This window comes from Thalia democratica, chromosome 8, assembly GCF_965202585.1.
Source record: "Thalia democratica chromosome 8, ktThaDemo2.hap1.1, whole genome shotgun sequence".
In the NCBI taxonomy this organism is placed as follows: Eukaryota; Metazoa; Chordata; class Thaliacea; order Salpida; family Salpidae; genus Thalia; species Thalia democratica.
The window spans coordinates 44,914,145-44,927,162 of NC_139172.1; the positions used below are offsets into that span (position 1 = coordinate 44,914,145).

Sequence of the window (13,018 nt, forward strand, 5' to 3'; positions counted from 1 at the left end):
AGAAAAGTAATTAAGTGAGTTATTAATAATAAAATATTGTAATTGACAAAAACAAAACATCTTAGTTTTTGAACTATAACTTTTTAGATAGCAATTGTTAAAGGTTTTATTTATCTTAAAAATACATCATTAAATAACATGCTTTACTCTTATTGTCGATTTTTTATTTAAAAAAAAGGTTTGAAAGCTCAATAAAAAAAAACAATGAGTATTTAAAAGTATTATCAATCAGGCCTTAAAAAACCGTAAAATATATAAAAATATTATTTATACGTTTTTTACTACTTAGTCGATAACAAATTAAAACGGATAGTTAAAGTAAAATTAAATAAATAAATGTAACCAAAACAGTTTTGTTAAAAAGATTTTTACTAGTATAACAAATAGCAAAGTTTTGTGCCGAAGGCTGCTTTATTTTGATAATTCAAAACAACATAAATACTAAAACATATTTACTAGAAGGTTAATCAGGCTAAATTACTTGTACAAATTATTTTGTGCTCCTGTTTACAACTGATAGCTTTTTTAGGCAGCAATTAAAAACACAAAAGCTTAAACCCCTTAAGCAGCACGTAAAACACTGATGTAAACCAATATACAAAATGAGGTTTAAAAAGTGCATTCGAGAAAAGCACAGCGTAGTTTAAAAAAAAAAAAATTTGAAAAAAATGCAATCTAGTTTAAATTTATTAGCCATTGAATAAAGACGCTTGTTAGTTTCAAATAAAGTCTCCAAGCTGCTTTGAGTTAAATGTGTTTCCAAAGCTAAAAACCTGTAAAATAACTGAGCATAGTTTTTAAAATAAAGCAAGTGTGCATAAAAAATAGAAGTTATTTATGTTAATTATACTCCAAAAACAAATAAGTCGGCAATTATTTTTGTGATTTATTAATTAAATGCAAATTAATAAATAAAAATTAAACACTTTTATGTTAGAAAACAACATTAAGTAAGGATTTTATAAATAAATTTCTCTGACGTAAAATACAACATCAATAACTCAGTTTATCAAAATTTAATTTTATAAAACTATTAGTACTATTATTAGTTTTAAGCCAAAATTTATTTGAAAAACTGTTGGTAGTTTTTAACTTTAAGGCAGGCAAAAAAAATCCAACTTATCAAAACTACTTTGGAATTTTTTTATTCTGTAAATTTTCTACAAAAAAACTAAAAACATTCAAGTTTTCCGTAAAACTCCGTGAATAAGCTGTACACCATCATTTGCTTAGGCAATCGAATATCTTAAGAAAAGTGCTTTTTTCAAAACTAAACTCTTATAGAAGATTATGAACGATTCAAAAATCAGAGTACCATAGTTTTATTCTTATAAACATATAAGTCGTAATCTACCTTTAGGTTAAGAATATAAGTAAAACTAATAAAAATAAAAATATTGTTTTTACTTAAAACATCATTTACTTTAAAAGCTTTAATATTTATCCTACTTTTTAACAGAATTAAAAAAAAAATAATAATCTATAAAATAACCATTTTGGGTTTTAAAGATTTAAGTATATAAGTTAAACAGCTTGTATCATATAATACTAACACTTATCATTAACAGATAAAAATTTATGTAAACTTTTAGACAATAAAGAGTTAGTTTAACTTATTAACTAATGATTTTTGTTTAGCATTTCTTATGATATGGTTTACCTAATCATACCAGTGTTTTTAAGCATAACTACTTTAATTTTTTATTTATATTAAGTATATAGCAGTTTGTATTTTAGTTTGTCACGTAGTTTCTCTACTAAATTATATTTTATAATCAAAACTTTATTTAAGAAAAGAGACGTTTTCTTTTATTTTTCTTGTTTTTTGAAGTTTTTAAAACTTTACTGAGGATATTATATTATACATTACTAAAGAGTTTTAACAAATAAAACTTGATATAAATAACATTTATATTTTGTTAAACATAAAATAAATAATGTTAACAGGTTATTAATAATTTGACAGTATTTCGATAAGCATAGAAAATATTTGAAAAGTTTTCAAACTATTTTATTTTTGATAAAATTTAAATTACTAAATAAGTTAGAGTTTTAAAGAATTAAAAAGTTGTTTAGTACGCCGTTAGAACTAGCTTAATCTTTAATTTCTTTTTTTTAATTTTGTTTGAAAGTAAGTTTTATACAAATCTATGTTTACTTTTATTTTGTTAAATACATAAACCTTCTTTAAATTTAATTAATATTTAAAAAAGTACAATACTAAATGATTTTTATTTTATAGATTTTAATTATACTTAAATATTTTAGTCTAATATTTTTTTCACGTTTATTTTAAGAAATATGCTCGTAAGACTTTTTTATTTCAATTTGTTTCTTATTCTGGTTATCCTTTATATGATTTACTCATTTTTTAGCCAGTGCTATTCAGCTTGGGAAGAATCAAAAAGAATAAAGAAACAAAGTATAATCTAATTCTGAAAAACATGATGTACATACCATCTAAACTTACAACTCAAGTATATAGATACAGTTGCTTGTTATGATTATTAATTATATTTTACATACAATTTTATTAATACTTATAACGTTTATTTAATACTGTCAAGACATAAAAACATTCAATATTAACTAGATAAAAACAATTGATTTTTCTTTTTGAAACAAAGCAGATATCAGTATTAGTATCTGCCTTAGATTCTTTAAATTGTGGGTACTATGCATTTAAACAAGATTAATAAACACCTAAAAAATTCAGAAATGGACAAAAAAGCGACCAAGAGAAATGTGTACTTTCACACCTATACATTTTTATTTTGTTTTTTGTTTATTTTTTTCCTGCTTCATTTTTTGCTGTTTATTTTGAACTGAAATTGAAATATTTAGTAAGGATTTTATTTTAGTTGTTTTAAAAGGTCACAAAAGTTTAGTATTAAGACCTCCTGTTTGTTTCTTTGAACAACAGGGATCTACAAAACCAGGTAGATCCACGACCAACCTTAAAAGAAAGATGATAATTGAACCAAATAGTTGAAAACCACCCAGATAAGATGAAATTAGCGATAATACCTAAACATTTTCAATCTCGACGAAAATCTTTTATAATGACATTAATAATGGTATTTGTTTTGTATGTAAGTATCTAAAAGGCTTTAAAAAATATAGCATTAAAAAGTCTTGTTAAAGTTTGAAATCTTCGTTATATTTTTAAATTAAGTTTTAGATTTATCTTTATTAACCATCAGTAAGTCTAATAATATGTTCTTCATTTATAGTAATAAAGTATTATTATACTGTTTTGTATAATAAGGTATATACATTTTGTTCAACTATTCTTGTTTAACCGAAAACAGAACAAAAACAAGAGTTGAACCTAAATTGAAATTGTTCTAAAATATAAATTAAATTTTGAATGTTGTTTTCCAGACACAAAAAAAATCATATTTCTCAGTTTAGAAAGATTAAATTAGTATATAAACATTAAAAAGTACATATATATACTCTTTTCTTAATATGTTCGTTTTACTATAAGTAACATTCTAAAGTAAGAGTTAAATATTTAAGTTAAACAAGAACATGATTGTGTCAAATAACTATTCTGTATTTAATAATTTTAACTTTCCTTGTTTGAAAACTTTTAATATATTGTATTATAAATTCCATTAGTAAAATTTTAAAGAGACAATGTATTTTTTATTGTCGACAAAAATTTTTTAATTAGTTTTTTAAGTACGAACGTAAAGTTAAAAAAATATTCTTAAATTTAATTTCCGTTTATTAAAGTTAAAATGACAACGTCTTTTTTGAAATTAATTATTCATTAAATATATAAATTTAATATTAAGATTTTAAAGAATGTTTATAAGTTTTGTACTAGTTTCATAAGAAGTACCACCACTTAATTACGAATGACATGAGTTTTCACGGAAAAATAAACAGTTAAGTTTAACTTACTAAAGTTGTTTGTTATCTTGTAAACAAAGAGAAACAATCACTATAAGAGTTTCATTAAAAATTAAATAAAAGTTAAGGTTTTTTATGTATGAACGCTGATTGAAATATAAATTTTACAGAAATAGCGCATAATTATAAAGTAATTTATTGTAAAGACTAATGATAAAAGCTAAAAAGAAGTCTAAACTTTTACAAACTTTGCAATTTATTTATATAAAACTGCTTTTTAAGTTATCATTTTATTTCTATAATCAAAAAATATTACTCTTTTTGCTGTTTTGTAAAAAAACAGACTTTAAGTACTTACTTTTAAAATTGTTAAACGAAGTAAAGGCACAAGTGCGGAAATATTTAAAATTTTTAACAAACTTAAAATAAGTATTTTTAAAACATTTAACGTTTTAAAAAAACTTGAGCAAGGTTAGCTCAGTTGTATAAATATTTTTTAAAATTGGTGACATATTTTTAACAACTTTTTAAAAATCATTAATTATTAAATTTTTCTACTTGGGTTTGTAAAATAAAGTAACCTGTTTAAAGTAAGTGAAAGAACTGAAGCCTAAAATCATGTTTGTGCTTTCTTAATGTATACATCTTACAAACATCGATTTATCAATTATATTTTAAATCTAAGTTGTTAGCTCAATATAAAGGTCTTAATTTTAAAAGATATTCTGTAAAAAATATTTTAACAAACCTACAAACTTTTTAACGTAACAAAATAACTTAAGTCTAGAATAATTAAGAGTTTAGAAAAAGAAAGCAAATTAATTTGAAGATCAATTAAATTTTAACTTTTTGTATTAGCCGTTTTAAATATAGTTTTTTTTTGACCAACATGTAATTTTAATTAGGTAATACATGTAAAAACTCTTTTTTATTCATCAGCAATAAAGCTTTTTGTAGTATGAATGAAAAAATTAACCAAAAAGAATTACTTTTCTTTTCTAAACGTAGATATTGAAAATTACTACTTCAATACAATTATTAGCCTTCCTTATGAACTTTTGTAATTATTTTATGTTTACGCAATTTAGAGGTCATAGTTTTTGAGAAAAATAGATAAGTGTGTCAAATCGCGTGTTTTTGGAAACTTTTAAACCAAAAATACTTGAGTATTTTTCTTTAGTGAAAAAAAAACTTTTACAATTTGTTTTGATTTTATTTTGGTAATACCTGTTTCCTCATAGCAACTAAGAACCACAAAAATACGTATTAAATTACATAAAATTTGTAGCCCTTCGGCGATAAAGACTTTCATCTTGACTTTTGAAGTAAATATTGTATATAAACTGCTAGACTTATGCTTGATTATCATTTGTACACTAAAATGAAGTTTTTCGTTAAATTCATTGTTCTAACTTTTTGTTTCTTGTACGCCAATGCAAAACCAGTGGACAAATCTGTCGAACTTTGTAAGTTTGTAAATTTATAACTTGTAAAATAAAATTAATCACAGCATTTTCAGTGACGGAAGTTGCAGCCGAGAAAATTTCAAATGCTGTTAAGAATATGAAATATGGTGATATTATATTTGACGGCCAAAAAATAAAGTTTAAAAAGTAAGTTTCTTTTTGCACAACAGTTGTTAACAAAAGCTTAAAGTTATACTAACAAAAGACTAACACATTGTTGTTTTTAATTTTTTATCATTTCAAACAGCATAAAAGTAACAGAATTTAATGTTGATTCAATGAAATTACAAAAGGAAAATGGAGTTTATAAAGTAAAATTAGATGGAGTTAATGGTATATTTGAATCAGACGCTACCGTGAAACGAAAGTAGGTGTTTTATAAAGTTTAATTTGTAATTAAAACTTTCACTAAGAGAAAAAAAGTTTCATTATACAGTTCAATAACTGAGTTGTTATTAATATTGTAACTGTTTAATGAATAAGTAAAAAAGTTATAAACAAAAATATACAACTGTTGAGTAACTGTATCCAAAAACCAATAACTAAAGTTTTTATAATGTGTGTTTTATTTAAAAAGTTTGTTTTTTAATCAAAACTAGTTTTACATGAATTAATAGCTGATAAAAAGTATTAAGTTCAGTTCAATTAAAAGCCTCCGCACATTTAGTAGGCACATATATTCTATCTAATGAATATATTGTTTAAATATTATAATTGAAAAAATAACATTGTTTAATCAATATTACTTTCATATATCTAGTATCTAATTTAATATTTAGCTCAAAGCAAGCCTCCGCGCATTTAGTAGGCGACATATACAGCTTTGAAGCTTCGAGTTATGACGTCACAATAAAAAAAGTCGACGGTCGAGTCAAAGTGAGTTGAACTTGTTTTCTTAGAACTGTATTTATCTAAAACTTCCAGTTAATTATTCGAACTGTCTTAAAAAAACTTTTAAACGATATGATTCAAATAATTTAGACATTAATATAACTTTGCTTGTGCATGTATGTAACTCAATAAGTTATCAAAGTAATTTAATTGATATCTATAAAGATTTTACAAGCTAAAGTTATTCAGTTTTTTTTAACGTTTTTTGTAATATTATTTAGTGCATGGGTACTTTGTTAATGTACTAAAAATGAAGATTCATTAAAAGAGTGAAAATTTTTTAAATTTTGTATTTTTGCTTAATTTTTCTGATTATATGGCTTTTTCACATATTTTTGGTTGCTAGACCTTTCATTAAAACTTAATTGAAGTTTATTAACAAACATAAAACTGTTAATGCTGTTTTGATGCGACTAATTTGTTTAGTTGTAAGTTTTACATCTCATATTAACAAGGTTGTTTTTTTCAAAGCACTTCTTAGAAATTTAGTATAGTTGATTCTGTTTAACATGACATACTTGCAGTGCTTTAACTTAAATTGTTCTAATAGGCTGATGTTACTACTTGCAACTTTGTTGTTACTGAGGATCATCTTTTGAGTGTAAAATTACAAGGAGACCATGAATTGCAAAAGTTTCTCTTTTACTATTTTAAAGAACACCTATTGAATATAGTGAATCGCTTGGCTCAAACAGAAGTTAGTTGTTAATAAGTAGTAAAATTTTGTTTTCTTATAATTATGTATAAAAATTTCTAGAAGTTTTATTTTTAAGTCTGTATAAAGATTTTTGTAAGTAAATTAACTAAATATGTTTTTTTCTTAGTGTTTTGAATTTATAATTGGTTATTTAAAACAAAAATACTTTTGTGTTTAGTTGTTTACTGTGCTTTATAGAAATAAATCTAATTTTTGAAAGTATTAGTTAATATCAACGTTTGTTATAATTCCAGATTTATTAATTTTTTTAACTAAAAACTTTGATTTAGCTACATTTTAGCTACTTAATAATTTTTTCAGTTTATAAAAACTATGATAATGAAAATTTAAACAAACTTATAACTTTAGTTTTTTACTTAAAACAGATAAAATACTTCTAATATATCAAACAGATTTGTGCTGTCGTGAAACCGCAAATTCAGGAAATATTAGACGAACAAAATCTGGACGAAATTATCGGATAACATTTGACATAGTTTACTTAGAAAAACCATTTTTTTGCCCATTTTTTTTCAAATATTGATGATTATTTTTAACTTTATCATTGTTTTTTATTTTTCTGTATTCTTTTAAGTTTTGACGAATATAGTTTGTACTAGATAAATGCAAAATTGTTTTGTTTTTGATGATATTTCTTAAAACAATCGAATAAATACGACTTTTATGAAACTCTTGTATTACTTTATGTTATAAAAACAATAAAATTATGTTATATTATAAATAGGTTACTTTTAAAAAACTTAAAAAAAAGTGTTATAGCCAATTACCGTATAAATTCAAGCTGAAATTAAATTCTTTAAGGTACCTAAATTTAATAATATAAATACAATTTTTTTTTTAAGATGACAAATTTCAACTTCTACATAAAATAACGATGAAGCTTTGTTAGGAGCATTGTAAATCAATATTAAACACTTTTCGTCTTTTAAAGTTTTTAAACTAGTAATATTTACCTTTGCATGTCTCATTTAACTGAACTTTAACTATTCTTTTTAATAAAAAGCCGAGATCCTTTCCTTTTTTGAGTTACTTGTATTAATTTCTTATTAGGGTTTTGTTAATTTTATATTTTAATGTTATTAAAAATCTCCAAATATAAACTCAATAAACAACTGATTTTTCTATGTTGCTTTTTGATAAAATAAAAATTACAGATCGTTAATAAAACATTGTTTTGTTAACGTTGAATAAAATTTTCTTACAAAATAAATAAGTAGCTTCATAAATAAATCATATGGTTATAAATTCTTATCTTAGTTTAATATAACTTTTATTAAAAAAAATAGAAAAAGAAGAAGTTATAATTAAAGTTTTCTAGTTAAATGAATTAACAAGCTTTAGGTTAACAATTACTTTATCTACTTGTTAAAAAAAAGGTTAATTTAAAATAATACTAAAAAAATAAACCATTTACATTGCTTAATATATTTTACATACTTTTCTTAAACATCATAACAATAACAAAAAGACAATATATCTTTAAGTATTAATAAAAACATGCAAATAAAGTTGTAAACCAAAGACTGTTTTTTTTTAGCTTCAGTATTTAATGAGTAAATAAAAGTTTTTCTTAAAGAAAATGTTTTTGAAACAAACTTAAACCAAACATTAAAAAAAAAATCAATTAGTTCACTTTTTACAAGTTAATTACTTTTCAAAGGACATTTTGTGTGTGTTTATAGGTAATTTATCGAGTTTATTAACAATAAGCATTATTAACATTTTCAAGGATTTCACCAAGAGTACTTGATTTTTTTTTTGCTTACTAATCATAAATTTTCATTAAGAACAACTAATCAATAAAGTAAAAAGTAAATAACAAATAGTAAATATGTAATGAAATATACAAGACACACAAATTCAATAAAACTAAATATATCTTGAGCAATTATCATCAGTTAAGTAATAAGCTAACAAGAAATAAGATTTTACAAACTTATATAGTAACAAAGTAATCATAAAGTAATTAAAAGAGCAATAAAAGACAAAATCAGTTAGTAACAAATAAAATAATTTAAGTTTATTTTCATTATAATTAACCTACAGTACAGTTGTACTTTAATATAATGACATTAAAATTCCTTATAAAGTTAAACAAAAATAAAGAAACAGTAAATCAAAACATTTGTCCTTACATAAAACATGTTTTCTTAATAAAATATTAATAGCTTTTTGTTTAATTAAATCGAAACGTTACTAAAAGTTTAAATTTTTAATGTTGCAACTATTCAACGTTATTATATTAAGGTATAGTTTTACTGTAATTTAGTTTTAATGTAATAAACTTAAGTTATTAAATTGTTTCTAACTGCTTTTGTTTTTTATTGCTCTTTTAAATACTTAATGATTACTTGGTTACTATATAAGTTTGTAAAATTTTATTTCTTGTTGGCTTTGTACTCTACTGACGAAAATTCCACTAATATAATTAGTTTTATTGGATTTTTAGGTATTATGTATCTTATCGTATAATTATTGGTAAGTTTGCGCTTTTTTTATCGTTCTATAAACAATAGTTGTGTTCCAATTAGTAAAAAAATAAAGCTTGAGTTGAAATTAAAATAAACTTGGGGCAGATTTATTTCCACTAGCCAAAAAAAGTAAACAGTTTACTGAACTAAGGTTGAGACAAAACTATATAAAATAGATGTTTTAAAAACTAGTTTAAAATTTTAAACGTTTTACAAAGTGACTTTAAGATGTTAAGGTTTTTGATTCCTTTAGTAAGAAGATAAAACTTGAAAAAAAATAGTAATAATTAAGAAAAAAAAGAATTATTTAGGAGCAAATAATATTTAATTATTTAAGTAAAGTTCTAGTTACTTTTTGTATACATTTTTTAATCAAAGAAAACTAGCAATTGTTTAAAGTTATGATTTGAATACGCTGAAAACTTTTATTAAATACCCATTAGCTAATTCCATCTTAAAAATTATTTTTTTTGGTTTTAACATAAATTACTAAACTTTTAACTATTAAGTAAAATGACTATAGTTTTAATATCTTTTTAAAAACTTTTAGTTGTGTCAAAGAATTTATACTGTAAACTAAGAATGTTTTTAGAAAAAAAAGCTAAAAACATTAGATTAGGCTTTGTAATAGGAATAATTGTTTAATTTCTTACCATTACATAACAATGATACTTTATTAAATCTTAGGTGCCATAGATTTTTTTGTTGTTGTTTGAAGCGTAAACTAAGTTTAACACAAATTAAGAATAACAGTTAAGTAGTTAGTCCTTTTAAATGAAAAAACACAAATTTTTGTCTAAAGATTTAGAAAGACTACTTAAATAATTGCATTCTTTAATGTTTTCTAAAACTTATATTTGTACACTTTTGTTCTAAATATTTTGCTTATATCAATACTTTGCTTAAAATTTATTAAGATATATACAGTTCTTAATTAAGAAAAAGAAAAAAAACAGTTAAAATAGTTTTAAGAATTCAAAATTTTTTTATTTTTTGGTTTGCATTCAAAGTTCAGTGCTAACTATTCTATATTTTTAATGTTTAATTTTGATAACTACTAATTATTTGGAAACAGTTAATAATCTACTGCTGTACACTTTGTTAGCTTTTTTAGTATTTAACTTTATTATTTGTATTAATTTAAGTATAAAAAATCAGTAAAAAGCAAAATCTGTGTTTTGAAATATAACATCTAAAAGTTGCTTATTTTTGTTTGCTAAGAAAAAACTAAAACCATTTTTTTAACCAGGTTATTGTTTAAAGAAAAATGAATGTAACAACCAAACATGTTGTCATATACACTATTCTTGCCCTCATAATAGCTTATGCTATTTGTTCTTTGTACTGCCTAGTAATACGTTTGATAAGATATAGTCGACCAAAATGTACGTGCAACCATATGAACAACAATGGGCGTTATAATAGTGGGAATAACAATGTGCGTTATGATAGTGGGAATAACAATGTTTCAGTTGACTTGCACGATACAGGTAGTTTTATTTACAACACTTTACAGCTTATTTTTTTAATTTTATAAGTGCATAAGTTTTTGTTTCTGTAACTGTACTAACGTACTTTTTAAGTAAGCATGTATGTTTTTCAGTAAAACGTATGCTCGAATCTATAAATAGTTTTCTTTAATGCATAGTGTTTTAGCTTCATAATACGGTTTAAGAATCAACTAATTAGTCTAGTTTTTTCTACAAAAATATGATGGTGTGACTTTTTTTGTTAACCCGTTGAGAATAAAATTTGTTTTTCTAAAATTAACGTATATTGCTTTATACGATATCGTCATAAAACAATACTAAACTATAATGTTAAATATTATACAAAAAATTAAAAGAATAAAGCAAATAAAAATTGCAGCATACAAAGTATTTTTACCAATAATTAATTTATATTTATTTATAAAATCTTATATTTATGCTGTACTGTAGTCAAATGTACAGAGTATGTAAATAGTACAAGTTTTTAATTTTTTTTAAGATTATGAAAAATATTTAGAAGGTTGTTTTCTTCCTCCAAAGTATGAAGACTTAAAAATCAATAATGGATCTCAAAAGGATTGTTGCTCAATAAGAAATGAAAATAAGACAGATACAAAGCTTCCTACCTACGAAGAAGCACTAAAGTTGTAATGTTATTGAACAAATGATTTTATTCAAACTTTATTCTGGGTTTTTAAACTTAAAAAAACGTTAATAGTCTACAAAACTAAAATTATTTTATTATTTAAGAGGCTTTGACATATATTTCAAATAATTGTTTTGCATAGTACTACGTAAAATTATTAAAACTCATACAAAACTTATGTTCTGTGAGTAATTATAAGTTAAAACTTTGTTTTGGTTTTAAAAAACTATTGTAACAACACCTTCCATAATTGTGGCAATTAGTATTTTTAAAACATAATCATTTGATGTAAATGCATATAGCTTAATAGTAACAGGTATATAGATGTTTTTAAAATATTCTATTTGTAAAAAAGTTTTAATATTACTTTAATTCTATAGGTATTTAAACAAGTGTTTAATAAAAATTGTAAATACATTGTTTCCTCGTACTATAGTAAGTGGTGATAACTTTAGTAATAAGTAACTTTTCTCAGCTCCTTCTTGAACTTGAAATTAAAGTTCTACAGGTCTTTTTCATTATATTATATTTAGGACAACTAGCAACCTGCATATGTCCTTAATAATAAAAAGAATTCTAATGTAAAACTTACACAATTAATAAAAACAAGTTTAATAGGAAAATCAAAAGCTTAAGCAATACTTTAAGTTTTTCTTTTCTTATTTTTTGAAAAAAAAATACAACATTTTTTCTTGAGCGTAGCCCTTGCCAATAAGTACTTTCTAAAATTATTTTAGTACTCTAGAACATTGGTAGGCAAAGTTTTATAAGTGACGGGCTAGGTTTAAGAGTGAATTAATTTGAATTTTTTACTTTGTCATAATAAAATGTACCGATAAGAGTTAGTTTGCACTAAAGTAAACTTAAAATAGGCAAAAATTTAAACGAAATCATAAATAAAGAGACTATATGTAAACTTTTATTGCAAAAAAGCATATTTTGAATTTCTTATGTTTTAGCTAAACAACAGTTTGAAGCTTAATAATTTTTTGCTTGGCAGAATAAATTTGGCTCGCGGGTTACAGTTTGCTTAAGGAAAAACTTAAAATTACAATAATAAAAGAAAAAAACAATCAAGGTCATACTTACTTATAAAACAATATTCCTTTTTTTTTGTTTAATTAGGAAACAAGTTTCATAATTTTCATGTTCCTACACATATAGCTCTTAAAATATAGTTAGAACTTGTTTCATTAAAGCTTTCATTGAAGCTAAGAATTTTTAAGTAATACACACGAGCTCATTAATTTAATGTAAATTTTTTACAGCTTATATTTGAGTTAAAAACAGGTGTTACAAATTAATTTTATAAAACCTTAAGTAAAAACAAATGTTTGACTAAAAATAACCTAGCATCACTTGAGATACAACTTAAAAAAGCGAATTTAAAACGCACTACTTTAAAGTAAGATACTTCATGATTTGTAAGCATTTTGGGTGTTAAATTTTTTAAAAGAAAAAATAACAAATTTTGA

At 22.8% G+C, this 13,018-nt stretch overlaps 1 protein-coding gene across 1 annotated transcript; it reads left to right on the plus strand.

The window, feature by feature from the left end:
- Positions 1-5,212: 5,212 nt before the first annotated feature.
- On the plus strand, positions 5,213-7,945 carry LOC145842638 (uncharacterized). Its single transcript, XM_082950111.1, has 6 exons — positions 5,213-5,327; positions 5,381-5,474; positions 5,575-5,694; positions 6,107-6,203; positions 6,769-6,915; positions 7,329-7,945. The coding sequence occupies exons 1-6, from the start codon at positions 5,216-5,218 to the stop codon at positions 7,398-7,400; spliced, it is 642 nt and encodes a 213-aa protein (XP_082806237.1). The 5' UTR covers positions 5,213-5,215; the 3' UTR covers positions 7,401-7,945.
- Positions 7,946-13,018: the final 5,073 nt, after the last annotated feature.